General features: G+C 46.4%; 1 protein-coding gene across 1 annotated transcript in view; it reads right to left on the minus strand.

Annotated features, from left to right (window-relative positions):
• EIF2B3 (eukaryotic translation initiation factor 2B subunit gamma) overlaps positions 1-8470 on the minus strand; it is a 95844-nt gene extending 87374 nt beyond the window's left edge. Inside the window, exons 1-2 of the mRNA XM_020987571.2 lie at positions 7760-8470; positions 627-783 (exon numbers count right to left, since the gene is read on the minus strand). Coding sequence (XP_020843230.1) covers positions 627-774 — 148 coding nt within the window. The 5' untranslated portion in view covers positions 775-783; positions 7760-8470. The remainder of the gene's footprint in view (positions 1-626; positions 784-7759) is intronic.
• Positions 8471-14694: the final 6224 nt, after the last annotated feature.

A 14694-nucleotide genomic window follows, 5' to 3' on the forward strand; every position in this document is an offset into this window, starting at 1 on the left:
CAGAGAGGTGAAGTGACTTGCCCAGGGTCACAGAGCCAACAGGTGCCTGAGGCCAGATGTGAGCTGAGGTCTGCCTGTCCTGACTCCAGGCCCAGTGCTCTATCCATTGCACTACCCAGCTGCCTCTGCATACTCATTTTGTGACCCGAGAAATCCCACTCCTCAGGCCAAGCCTCCCTTTGAGTTGCCCCTCACCCCCTCACCGATAAGTTGGAAACTCCATTCCTCAAACTTTGCCTTTGCTTCTAACTTCTAAGCCTTTTGGACCCCTGCCATTTGCTGTCCAAGCCTTCCACACTTTTCCCATGGGGGTGCAGAGAGGGGAGTCACTTTTGCCAAGAGAAGTTTAAGGCAGGTCTCTGAAAAGGAGAAAACAGTGCATTTTCTGCCCTCCAACAGCCCCTTCCTGAAGGTCCTTTATCAGGTGTCACCATGGCACCTTTGGGGAGCTCTGCCCCTAAGCCTCCTCTCCGGGGCCGGCTTCCCTGTCTGTGACTCAGCTGCCAGTGAAGCTCCACTCTTCCCCTTCACTCCCTGCTCACCAGCCCTTCATAAACCTGACAAATTACAGGGCCCAAAGCACGCAGGGCCAGATGACGGCGTTCCGTGGCAGGCAGTGAGCTTACCTTCAAATCCGACACTCTCCAGCAGGTTCAATGGGTACCAGATCAAAGGTTTATTGCCAACAGGGAGCAGGGGCTTGGGAACACTGGAAGTCAAATCTGTCATCCGGGATCCTCCACCCACAGCCATCACCACCGCTTGGAACTCCATGTTTCCAACCTGAAATTACAAAGAGGGAGTCAATCAGCAAGGCCAGTTTGTAATGAAATCCAAAGACACCCAGTCTTCCTTTTGACCACTTGTAACCTCTTAAACCAATGGGTGCCACCAGAAACTCCAAATATGGGAAATAAGAGCTAAAACTTTGCATAGAGTTCACTGGGCTCTCAAGTTCCATCCAGGAGTCATTGAAGATCCAGGCTAGAATCCTGTCTCTGAAGGAGTGTGACTTGCTGTGTGACCCTGGGCCAGTCCCTTAACCTCTCTGAAGCTCAGCTTCCTCTGCTCCAAAAGGGGAATGCTACTCCCTACCTCAGGTGTATGCAAGAACAGCTTGCCCTTTCCATTGTAAAAGGATGTCCTGAGAGCTGGGAGAAGGATCCCTAGCGATCAGGCCAGGCCCACTGAATCAAGCTGCCTCCCCAATGCTGCAGCCAGGCCATGCTGTCCTCACTGTGGCTACGGTGGGCACCCCCTGCATGGTTCTCTTTGGACCACTGGATCCATGGCTAACAAGGCTTCCAGCCTAGACCCTTTCATTTCTCTGAATTCTGGCTCTCACTAAGACCAGGCTCCATTCACTCCATTCATGACACTTTATCCCCGGCATTTCCTGCACTGGTTATACTCTCTCACTCTGAACCCTACTCCCACTCACGAGTCCCCTTGGTCCCCACTGCCACTTCCAGGCTCTCCCTCTACCACTATCACTGAGGTTAGCCAACCCATGTCGATCAGCCAATCAAAATCCCGGAGTCTGTTGCCTCCAGACCCCCAGGATACTCCCCTTCTTTCCTTAATGAGTCCTGGCTCATGCACAATCTTTCCTCCCCGACTCCTGCCTTCATTCTAGAGGGCTTCACACATGGCAATACTCCCTCAAAAATCCCAACCTTCCAGTTTCTCAATTTACATATGTCAAATGACCCTCTCACCACACACAAAGATGGTCATACGCTGGATCTTGCCATTATCCACAACTGTACCACCTCCATGTTCGTGAATTCTGAAATCCTCTATCTGATCACAATCTGTTGTCTTTCCACCTCTCCCTATGCCTCGCACCTCCAAACCCTCTGACTTTACAGTTCTTTCCCAGGCCACCTCCCCTGCCTAGCTACCTCTCCTCCCTTCCCCATCTTGACCCTTTGTCAAACCAGTTTAACACTACACTGGGCCTTTATCTCTAATTCTCTGCCCCTCTATCCTGCCAAATATCTTGCCTTGCCAAACCCCAGCCCTGGATCACTCTCACCTTCTTCTGCCTTTAAGCCTACACTTGTGCTACTGGACAAAGCTGGAGAAAAACCACGAAACTGTTCACTAAGCCCTCTCTGCTGCTCAGCAATCCTACCAGTCCTCTCTAAGCAACTCTCCACAGCAGCTCTTCCAAACCTTCTCATCCCTCCTCAAACTTCCTATGGCTCCCCCTTCCCCCCACCCTCTCAGCTGAGAAACCTGCCTCATATTTTACAGGAGAAATTGAGACCACTGGCCATGAGTTCCCTCTCCTCCCCTTTTCCTCACCTCCTATCACTCAGATTCCTTCTTTGCTCTCTCCTCCTTCACTCCCGTCTCACATGAAAAGGTGGCCTTACTCCTGGCCAAGGTAAATATGTGCAAGGGATCCCACTCTATTCCACCCCTTCTTCTCCAGTAGACTGCCTGCCCTATCATCCCCCTTCTCTCACTGATCATCCATCTCTCCCAGTCTAACAGACACTCCCTTATTGCCTACAAATACACCCATGTCTCCCTCCATCCTCAAAAACCCCACACTTGCTCTAGCCGTCCCGGCTAGCTATTGTCCCATATCTTCCCTCTGCTTTGTGGCTACACTCCTTGAGAAGGCTGTCTACAACAGGTGCCTCCACTTCCTTTTCTCTCACTCTCTTAACTCTATAGTCTGTTTTCCAACCTCATCATTCAATAGAAAATGCTCTCTCTAAAGTTACCAATAATGTTTAATAGCCTTTTCATATATATATATGTATGTATATGTATGTATATATGTATATGCATGTATGTATATATGTATAAATACATATATAATTTCTTCTTAGCATTTTCTTTTTAAATTTTGAGTTGCAGACTCTCTCCCTCCTTCCAACCCATCCCCCAACCACTGAGAAGGCAAACAATACATCAATTACACATGTGAAATCACATAAAACATACTTCTACATTAGCCATATTGTAAAACAAAGCAAAAAAAGAAAGAAAAAAAGGAAATTATACTTCAATTTGCATTCAGAGTTCACCATACTCCCTCTGGAGGTAGACGGCATTTTTTTTTTCATCACGAATCCTTTCAAATTGTCTTGGATCATTGTATTGATCAGAGTACTTAAGTCTTTCACAGTTGATCATCATTACAACACTGCTGTTACTACACACAACTTCTCCTGGTTCTGCTCACTTCACTTTGCATTAGTTTATATTGGTTTTGCCATGTTTTTTCTGAAATCATCCCTATTCCCTTGTCATTTCTCCATCACAATCACACCACATGTTCAGCCATTCCCTAATTGGAGGACCAGTCCTTGATATTCTATCCTTTGCCACCACAAAAAAGAGCTGCTATAAATATTTTTGTACATACAGGTCCTTTTCCCTTTTCTTTGATCTTTTTGGGACACAAACTTAGCAGTGGTATTGCTGAATCAAAGGGTATGCATTTGTCATTTCTGATAGGGGTGAGGTGCTACCTCAAAGTTGTTTCAATTTGCCTTTCTCTAATTAATAGTAATTTAGAGCATTTTTTTTATATTATAGACAGCTTCGATTTCTTCTTCTGAAAACCGCTTGCTCATATCCTTTGACAATTTATCAATTGAGGGATGGCTCTTATTTTTATAAATTTTACTCAGTTCCTTATATATTTGAAAAATGAGACCTTCATCAGAAAAAACTTGCTGTAAATGTTTTTTATATTACTTCATTGTCCATGATACCGATCATAAAACTGTAGTTTCTCTGATCATCCCATTTAATTAGGTCTATTATTGCTTTGCTTTGTCTGAGATCATGATTGTTACCCCTGCCTTTTTTTTACTTCAGCTGAAGCATATTAGATTCTGCTCCAGCCCTTTATTTAACTCTTTGTGTGTCTCTTGTATACAACACATCCTTGGATTTTGGTTTCTAATCCATTCTGTTATCTGTTTCCATTTTATAGGTTAGCTCATTCCATTCACATTCACAGTTACAATTTCCCTTCATTCTATCTTCTTCTGTTTATCTTTCTCTATCTTTTTATCCTGTCCCTCCTCAAAAGTCTGTTTTGCTCCTGACTGCCTCCCTTAATCTGCTCTCCCTTTTACCATCCCCCCCTCACACATCTTATCCCCTTCTCCCCTTATTTCCCTATTGGGTAAGATAAATTTCTATACCCAACTGAGTATGCATACATCTTGTTCCCTCTTTGAACCAATGCTGATGAGTGGTGTTCAAGCGCTGCTTGCCACCCCCCATTTTCCCCTCCACTATAAAAGCTCTCCCTTGCAAGCCTCTTTTATGTGAGAAAATTTTCCCATTCTACTTTTTCCTTCCCCCTTCTCCCAGGGCAACCCTTTTTCTCACTCCTACATTTTTTTTTGGAGGTCATCCCAACCCAATGGACTAATAACCATGTTCTCAGTCTATGTAGACTCCTTCTAACTGCCCTAATAATAAGGTTCTTAAGAGTTACATGTATCATCTTCCCATACAGGAACATAGTTTATGATTACTCTTTCATGTTTCTTTTTATGCTTCTCTTGAATCTTCTGTTTGAATGTCAAATTTTCTTTTCAGCAGGAATCCTTGGAAGTCCTCTATTTCATGAAATATCCATTCCCCCCTAAGGATTATATTCAGTTTTGCTGGCTGGGTTATTCTTGCTTGTAATCCTAGGTCCTTTGCCTTCCAGAATATCATATGCTAAGCCCTCTGCTCCTTTAATGTGGAAACTGTTAAATTTTGTCTAAAACCTGACTGTGGCTCCACAACATTTGAACTGTTTCTTTCTAACTGCTTGCAACATTTTCTCCTTGACCTGAGAGCTCTGGAATTTGGTTATAATATCCCCGGGGTGTTTTCATTTTGGGATCTCTTTCAGGAAGTGATCATTGGATTCTTTCAATTTTTATTTTACCCTCTGGATCTAAGAAATTAGAGCAGTTTACTTTGACAATTTCTTGAAATACTATGTTTAGGCTCTTTTTTTATCATGGTTTTCACATAGTTCAACAATTCTTAAATTATCTTTCTCTTTGATCTATTTTCCAGGTCATTTTTCCAATGAGGCATTTCACATTTTCTTCTACTTTTTTCATGCTTTTGATTTTGTTTTATTGTTTCTTGAAGTTTCCACTTGCCCAATTCTAATTTTTAAGCAGTATTTCCTTCAATGAGCTTTTGTACCTCTTTTTCCATTTAGACAATTCTGCTTTTCTCCAGTGAATTTTGTGTTTCTTTTACTATTAGGCCAGTTTTGTTTCTTAAGGTGTCGTTCTCTTCAGTAGCTTTTGTGCCTCTTTAACCAAGCTGTTGATTCTCTTCATACTTTTCTTGCATTATTCTCATTTCTTTTCCCAATTTTTCCTCTACCACTCTTATCTCTTTAACTCTTCCAGTAAAGTCCAATTAGCATTTTTCTTTGAAGCTTTGCTTGTAACTGTTTTTACAGTGTCTTTTTCAGAGTTTATATCTTGGTTTATATTGGTCTTCCCTGCCACCCTAGTAGCTTTTTATGGTCAGGTTCTTTTCTTGTTGTTTGCTCATTTTCCAAGCCTATTTCTTCACTTTCAACTTTATATTAAAAATGGGCTCTGCTCACGTTAGGGTGAGAAGGCACTGTGCCAAGCTTTAGGGTTTTTTTGTACTACTATTTTCACAGCTAGTTCTGGGGAGTCTGCAAGTTTTTGGTGCTTCCAAGATGGTGTGATTCAAGGAGAGGTATGGTCATTGCTCTCCTGGTCTGCACTCTGGTCTTTACTCAGGAAGAGCCCCTGCTTCCCTGTAGACGCCAAGAACTAGTGCTGGAACTGTGATCAGGGCTCCTGCTACCTTGTGACCTATCACAAGTGCTCATCACCCTGGAATTACAACCCAGAACCACTTATAGGCAACAGAGTTGCCAATCAGTGCCAGCAAATTCTGACCAGCTGTCTGATCTCCTAATGTCCAACTCCACCATCTTGGCTCTGCCCCTCCCCCCATGGCCTATTCTCAGTCTTCATCCTTCTTTACCTCTCTACAGCATTTGACACTGTCCATCACCCTCTTCTCCTTGATACTCTCCTCTCCCTAGATTTTCAGGGCACCACTCTCCTGGTTCTTCTCCCTATCTGACCAGTCCTCAGTCTCCTTTGCTGGATCTTCATTCAAGTGGGAGCCTTCTAATAGGGTATATTCCCCAGGGCTTTGTCCTGGGCCTTTTTCTCTTCTTCTATACTATTTAACTTGGTGATCTCATCAGGTCCCATGAATTTAAGTATTATCTCTATGCAAATGATTCTCAGATCTACTTAATCAGAACTGCAAAGGTCCCATAAACATCTTAAACACCTGACCAAAATTGAACTCATTACATTTTCTCCCAAATCTGTTCTTCTTTCTAACTTTCCTTTTACTGTTGAGGGCATCACCATCTTCCCAGTTACCCAGATACTCAATTGAGGAGCCACCCTAGATTCCTCACACTCACCCCCCATATCCAATCAGTTACTAAGGCCTGATTGTTCCTTTTCATCGTCTCTTAACAACATACACTCCTTCCTCCCCTCTGACGCTGCCATACTCCACCTCACCTCACCTCCATCACATACAGGCCTTCATCGCCTTATGCCTGGACTCTTGCAGCCAGAGCCTGCAAGTGGGTCTCCCTGCCACATTTCCCATTCCAGTGCATCCTCTACTCAAGTACCAAAGTGATTTTCCTAAAAGCACAAGTCCAACCATGTCACACAAACACGCACCCCCACAATAAACTACAGTGGTTTCCTGTCACCTCCAAGGTCAACAAATAAAACCCTCTGTTTGGCTTTTAAAGCCCTTCATAACCTGCCCCATCCTCCCCAGCCTTCTTACACCTTACACTGCCCCCTCCCCTCCCATACAGCAACATGGGCCTCCTGGCTGTTTCTCTCACAAGATGCCCCATCTCCCAAACCTCTGCATTTCCTCTGGGATCCTCCCTGGGATGCTATCCCTCTTCATCTCTGCTTCCCAGCTTCCTTCAAATCCCAGCTAAAATACCACTTTTCCTGGTCCCCCTTAATTCTAGGTCTTGCCCCCTATGATTATCTCCAGTTTACCCAGCAGAAGCCCCTCGAAGATCAGGGTCCCACCATGCCAGCTCGAGCCTTAAGCAGACAATGACTCTTCCCCACACACAAGCCTCCTCAAAGGGGAGGTTTTTTGGGAGGCTGGCAGAGTGGTGCGCGTCCCAGGGCTATCCAATTCTCTCAGTCACTGTATCGCTGCAAGCTTTGGTGCCACCACCTTCCTCGCTCAGTGGAGCTCCATCAGCACTGGCCAGGGGATACGGGGGCCACATGGACTCATCTAGACCACCGGGAAGGCTGGGGCAGACAGACAGACCCCAGCCAGCCCTGAAACAAGCTGACAGATGGTCAGCTGGGCTGGGACAACCAAACCTACTCTTTTTTGCAAATGTTACATCCCCATGGATCCCAGCCAGGGACCTGGGGGCTTTCACACAGACCCTGCCCTCCCCTAGAGACCCTGGGGCTGCCACACTGAGCCTCCCCCCAGGCCAGAGACCCTTGGTCCCCTACATACAGACCCTCCCCCCAGGCCAGAGACTCTGGGACCCCTGCATATAGACCCTGCCCTCTCTTAGAAACCCCGAGCTCCCCACATATTCTCTCTCAGAGACCCTGGGCTCCCCCGCCCCCAGACAATCCCCCTCGACTCTCAGACACCCTGGGCCCTCACACACAGACCGCCCCCCTGCCGCCCCCAGCCTCACCTCCGCCTCTGCCTCCAGTCGCACGCCAGACTGACAGCCCAATGGCGACCACGCGGCTACTGCGCTTGCGCAGAGAGCCCGGATCCGCCCACATCGATTAGCTGGGGGCGGGGCCAGGAGAGAGGACCAGCCCTAACGAAGCGAGCGCCGAGCAGAGGATCCTCTAGCCCCGAGGCGAGAGAAGATGACTGGAGAGCCAAGCTGGAGAGAGCGGGTTGAGCCGATCCTTACAGCCTGCAGCGACAGCGAACTCACTCCTTCCGGAGCAGCTTCCCAGACTCCCATCCTAGGTTGCTGCAGAGACGGGGAGCTCACTACCTTTCGAGTAGCGAAGAAGACAAGCTGTCCAGGTCCGTCCTCCGCAGCACGCTCTCACCGGAGGAAGCAGCTGCAGGGTCAGGGAGCTCACAACTTCCCAGGCAGGAGGTCAGTTGTCCCCATCCTCCTGCCTGCCCTCCTCCCCATCCCAAACTCCAGTAACGGAAGCTCGCTACCTTCAGGAGCAGCCGCTCAGTCACCCGCCCATGTAGACTTGCAGCTATGGGGAGCTCGCTATGTTCCAAGGAGGCCAGTCACCGCAGCATCTCGAAGCATGATAGCCTGGTAGCCAGCCTACTCATGACCCAAAGGAACCCCCTTGGAAGGAAGGGGAGGTGGAAGTAGCAGGAGGAGGAGATGGAAGGAGGAGGAAGAGAACGTGGAAGAAGGAGGAGGTGGGAGGAGAAGGAAGAGGAAGGAGGGGGAGGAGGAGGATTTTGCCCCACCCCAGGTCCTTCCTTGTTTCCTCCAGCCTTCACTGCGCACCCCCTCTGTGCCAGGCACTGAGGAGGATCCTCTCCCTTTACTCCATCTCGCACCCCTGGCTTCCAGAGCAGCCAGAATCCCCCTTTGCACGTCCCATCTAACAAACCACAGTCCATGTAAGCACACAGCAAGCATAAGCTGTTTGTTAGTAAGTGTGACACGATGGGTGGGCCACTCGGTGGCTGTCCCAGGTGACAGTCGGGGCACTGCCCTAGCGTGAGCAGCTTGTGTCTTGTCTGCAAGGCTACAGAGGTGCCATCACTTTACCAGTAATTGACCAATTTGCCCACCAGGTGGCAACACATTCGACCCACCGGCCAAGTGGGCCCTTGTGTGTATCCAGCACCCAGGCCTGGGTCTCCCCACGTGCTACAGGACTCCTACTGCCCAGCAGAGGGCTCCCTAAATGCCTGTCTGCGTCTCACCAGGCTGAGGTTTCTTAGCAGCTGGAAGTCAGCCCTCTCCATCCCTGCCACTGCTCTATCTGGCCAGTGCAGAGCCTTGGTCTCCTTTTGTCCACTCTGCTTGTGCAAAGCTCTCCAGGATCTGTCCCAATTCTGCCTTTGCTGCTCCCACGTTAAAGTCAGCAGAGTGGTCGTGTCTAGAGACATGTGCCTCGTTCTATCCCCTAATCCATCACCTCTCTGCCAGGACTGTGTTGGGGAGATGCAGACTTTACCATCAGTCTTCTGGAATTGGTCAGAGTTCTGAAGTCTTTCAAAGTTCTTTCTTTACCATGTTGTTATTGTATCATTTCTGGTTCTGCTCATTTCCCTCTGGCTCCATTTACACAAGTCCTTCCAGGTTTCTCTGAAACCATCCCTTTCACTATTTCTCATGGCAAAATAGTATTCTATCACATTCATATGCCATAGCTTTTTCATGCATTCCCTACTTGATGGGCATCCGCTTAGTTTCCATTTCTTTCCCACCACAAAAAGAGCCAATATAAACCCACCATCTTTGTATCAGTCAGTCTTTTTCTTCTTTCTCTGATTTCTGTAGAGAACAGGTCTGGTGGTACTCTTTCTACTTCTTTATGTATGTAGCACACCAAGGACTACATTACAGTCCAGATGGTGACTCCACAAATCCTTGATGAAGAGAACAGTCTGTTACAGTAGTACAGACAGATCTTTTCTAGTTTTCAAGTGTTCTTAAGGAAGTCTAGCTCAACTGGGTCACTCCTGAGCTTCCTAGAAACTCATTTTCTCTCCACCTCTTCTCACTATTTGGTCAGGAGATACGATTCATAATCTTCTGTCCCCCTCCATAAGATTTCCCAAATGAGCTTCTATCCTAACCTGTCTTATCCCTGTATGCCAGATTTTCCTGATGGGTGTGGTGTTGGTCATTTTTTTTTCCATTGTGTCTGTCTTTTCCTGACCCCACTTTGGGTTTTCTTGGCAAAGATACTGGAGTGGTTTGGCATTTGCTTCTCCAGCTCATTTTACAGATGAGGAAACTGAGGCAAACAGGGTGAAGTGACTTGCCCAGGGTCACATAGCTAGTAAGTGTCTGAGGCCAAATTTGACCTCAGCTCTTCTTGACTCCAGGGATAATGTTCTATCTACTGTGCCACCAATCTGACCCCCCTTGATGGGAAGATCAAATGTTTATTTGCTATGGCAGTTTCTCAAATCATTGAGCCTCTTCATAGTGATGACTGATTTACATAAATCAATTAAACTTCTTTAGGAAACATTGATAATCTATGCCAATTTCTGTTCCTCTATTCCCTTCTCATTTTTCAGTGTCAATATGCTCATTCAAATAGTGTTGGAGTTATTTTTTTTTTGGTGAGGCAATCGGGGTTAAGTGACTTGCCCAGGGTCACATAGCTATTAAGTGTCAAGTGTCTGAGGCTAGACTTGAACTCAGGTCCTTCTGACTCCAAGGCTTCTCTATGCACTGCACCACCTAGCTACCCCAGTTGGAGTTATTTTGAAGCACACTTTATCTTCTTATTTTTATTCTTCTAGGTTGGTGTTAATTTTGATCTTCACTCTGACAAGTGGCTAGTCTGATTGCACACAGCTGATTTGGAATGTTCTTATATTGATAACTAGTTTCCTTTTTGTTAAGATATAGTCAGTGCCATTTTTTGTGATGTTATTTGGGGATTCTCCATGTCTAATGCCCCTAAATTTTCTTCCTAAAGAATTTGTTCATGGTATAAAATGTTGAGGCTTCAGTTTTCCCCGCAAGCCCTTGGACTCATGTTTCTTAAACTTGAGTCATATGTGATGTGAAAATAAGAATGATACTTCACATTTCTGTACTGCTTCATAATGAAACTTAGTTCGCAAGCTTCCTTCCCAACAAACCTTGAATGTTTGATGCGGCTCGTTTTTCGTTGGCTTTTTCTGGTGGCAGAGGAGGAAGACTTGGGTAAGGGAAGAGGACTGACCAAAAAAAAGGAAAAAAACCCAACACCCCCCAAAGAAAGAAAAAATGCACAGAAGAGAAGAGGAGGGAAAACAAGAGACCCAGAGAAGTCAAGCTCTCAGTGCCAAGGAGGCCGAACTCAAGCCCAACTCTCTAGCAATCTCCATGGTGCCTCACTGCCTATGAAATAATATACGTGTCTACGAAATAATAAAACAAAGAGCCCGGTTTTCATTTGGGAATCTTCTCCATGGTGCTATTTTGCTTTGTTTTATTTTCAACATTACAGGCTCTAGGAAAGGCCCCTAGAGCCATGGTGCCAAGGGTCCCCTGGAGGGTCCTCAGTGGCTCCCACACCTGGCTGGCCTTGCGCATCCGACCTGGCCTGAGCCTGGCCTCTGTCCCAGCCCTCTGCCAGCATGAAGATGAAACCCATTAGTTTTTCCAGGCAATTAATGAAATGACTCCACAAGTTTCTGTTTTACATGATTATTTCACATTCCTTATTCTCCCAGAGTGCTGAAAAGGGGGCTTTGCCTGGCAGGGTACCTCTGCAGCAGCCAGAAAATTCTCCTATACCCAAGGGTCCTTGGCTATGGGCCTGACCTCTTATCATGACCTGGAGCCCATCCCATCATCCCACAGCAATCCCCTTCCCTTAGCACCAGTTGGTTGAGGACCAGTCAGTGGGAAAGGAATCATTGTTTTCAGATTGCTGGATCAAGGATAAAAAAAAAGGGGGGAGGAAAGATCCTAATTTGTCAACCAAATGTCAGCCCTCCAACACTGGTGTTTTGTCAGTTTTGTTCCCAAGCCCAGGAATGGCCCAATGGATTCGTCACAAAGCTTTGAGCAGATTCCTGGTATTTGTTTAATGCTTCCAAAAGAACTGGGGGAAGAAAACCTTCAGTAATTGGGTGTGGAATAATCTTCTGTAAACACATGTGAATTTGATGTTGGCAGCTCCCCTGCTGCCTCGAATGGCAGATCTGTCCTTTATGGAGCAACCTCATGGACTTAGTGACTTTTCCCAGCTGTGAATTTAGAACATGTGTGACCTGGGCTGGAAGTCATAGTGTAAGCCAACCTCTGAGTCAAACCAGACCTGGGAGGTCATCTACTCAGTCAACATTTATTAAGCTCTTACTGGCTGGGGATACAAAGAAAAACAAAACCACAGACCTGCCCTCAAGGAGCTCACATTCTAATAGGGGGATGGCAGAGAGGAAAAGGAAGCCCTGGAGTGGTCAGCACTTGGCCCGGAGTTACAAATTGTTTGTATCTTCACTCTGGAGTTTTCTAGACACTGGTGGCTCTGAATTAAGTCACCTGCAGCTGTTAAGTGGTGATCAGCCCATACAGCAGTATAATGCAGGCCTCCGCAAATACAAACATTTCATGTTTTTGGTGACTCACCGTTTACAAAGTGCTTTTCTCATATGATATGTTATGTGTCCCTCATGTGACACCTGACACACTACAACAACACTATAGTGTAGGCAATACAAATTGGCTTCTGGGCTGCCTTCCTTAAGCTACATGATGGAAGCATTTCACTGTATTAATTATCCAGCAAATAGATATACTATCCAAGTTGTCCAGTAGGTGGCACTCTCTTCAAGCCACCAGTGAAGTAATCACCACATACCTTTCTTGTTACATGAGTGCAATAGTATCCCAAAGTGCCACAGTATCCCCTCTGGGGGATAGGTGGTACAATGGATAAAGCACTAGGCCTATAGTCAGGAAGCCCTGAGTTCAAAGCCAAATCAGGCGCTTACTAGCTGTGTGACCCTAGACAAGTCACTTAACTCTGTTTGTCTCAGTTTCCTCATCTGTAAAATGAGCTGGGGAAGGAATGGCAAACCATTCCAGTATCTTTGCCAAGAAAACCCCAAATGGGGTCACAAAGAGTCAGACATAGAGGCAGCTAGGTGGCGCAGTGGATAGAGCACCGGCCCTGGATTCAGGAGGACCTGAGTTCAAATCCAGTCTCAGACACATAGCACTTACTAGCTGTGTGACCTGGGCAAGTTACTTAACCCCATTGCCTAACCAAAAAAAAAAAAATCAAACACAGAACAGCAAATCTCCTTTGGCCCACAAGAGGATGCTCAGCCTACAACTGTCTATTTTATTCCCCCAATTCCATGGCCCACAGCTTCAAGCATAGTAACAAGGTTCAGAATTTATCCAGAGAATGATAACAGAAAACTACTCAAAATATCATAAATATTAAATATACAGCTCTAGAGCCTCTACCCTATAGCTGGAATCTTGTCCCTACAAGTCAACCACCCCCCATAGTCATGGAACCCAGATATTCAACATACTGTGGCCACAGTTAATTGAACACAGCAGAACTGGATGGAAAAAGGTTACCCACCCAAGGAGATATCTCCCTTCCGCCATCTCCCCAAATCTCCTCAAAGGGAGGAGGTCACAGAGATCATAGATTTAGAGCTGAAAGGGGACCCTGAAAGTCATCTAGTCCAAACCCTTCACTTTACAGATGAGGAAACTGAGGCCTGGCGAGGTGACCTGGTAGTAAATGGTCGAGCCTAGACTTGAACCCACGTCCTATGACTGCAAATCCAGAGCAATTTCCAGCTTTTATTTGGGGCCCACTTCTTCCCAAGGACTGAGGCAGCATAAGGGAGAGTGTGCCCCCCAGTTGGGGTGATGCTTTTATGCTTCTCATCTAGCTAATTCTCCTGGGTAAACATTTTTTGGTAAAAGCTACTTGATGTTAATTGGCCAAATTGATACTGAGGGTGCTAATTAACGATATCAATGATAATAAGGAAGTATTAACTGGCACTGGTTAGGAGACACTGAAGGGAAAATTGATGACTGATGGTGGAAGAAACCCCCCAGAACAGGGGTTCAAACCAACAACATTAACAAGATACCGGGCCACCTCACAGGGGTGCCCCCAGAACCCTAAAGGGGAGATGCAGCCAGGCCCTGGGGGGTCTAATCTAATTGGGGGCGGGTCTATAAAGACCACCATCATATTAAACGTTAAGCTGCTGCTCTTAAGCAGCTAATAACTGTGACATGAGGGCCTTAGGAGACAAAACCCAGCAGGGATAAATGTAAAGCTTCACATTTGGGTCCAGACAATCAGCATCACAAGCACAGCATAAGGAAGGCACAGTGAGCAGTTCACGAGGAAAAGCTCTGGGGGGTTTTAGTGGACTAACTACAAGCTCACTGTGAGCCAGCGGCATGATGGGGCAGCCAAGGAAGCCCAAAGAAGTGATCATCCCTCCCTTACCCAGCCCTAATCAGACCACACCTATCTAGAGTCTGCTCCATTCTGGGGGCTGCATTCTAGAAGGACACTGAACATCTGGAGATTATCCAGAGGAGGATTAATCGTTCCCACTCCCACAGCCTCTGAAGGCATGGTCAAGGCCCTCTCTTCTCTACCACTGCCGTGAGGATGGACTCAGCCCTCACCCCAACATGTGTCCTCAGGAAAGAATCCACAAGCCCTATAAGTGGACAATTCCTTGAGGCAGGGCCCTTAACTTGGGGTCTCTGAGCTTCTTTTTCTTTTTTTAATATCTGGTAGCTGCATTTTACTATTATCGGTTTGCTTTGTAATTATCTGTATTGCATATATAGCATTTAAAAACATTCCTCTAAGAAGGGGTTCCATGCCACAAGAAGAGTCAGGACCCTCTGCCTTAAAGACTCAAAGCTTTTCCAGCAGCCACCCAGGGTCACACTCCTAC

The sequence above is a fragment of the Phascolarctos cinereus genome, unplaced genomic scaffold (genome assembly GCF_003287225.1).
Source record: "Phascolarctos cinereus isolate Bilbo 61053 unplaced genomic scaffold, phaCin_HiC Scaffold_5;HRSCAF=322, whole genome shotgun sequence".
In the NCBI taxonomy this organism is placed as follows: Eukaryota; Metazoa; Chordata; class Mammalia; order Diprotodontia; family Phascolarctidae; genus Phascolarctos; species Phascolarctos cinereus.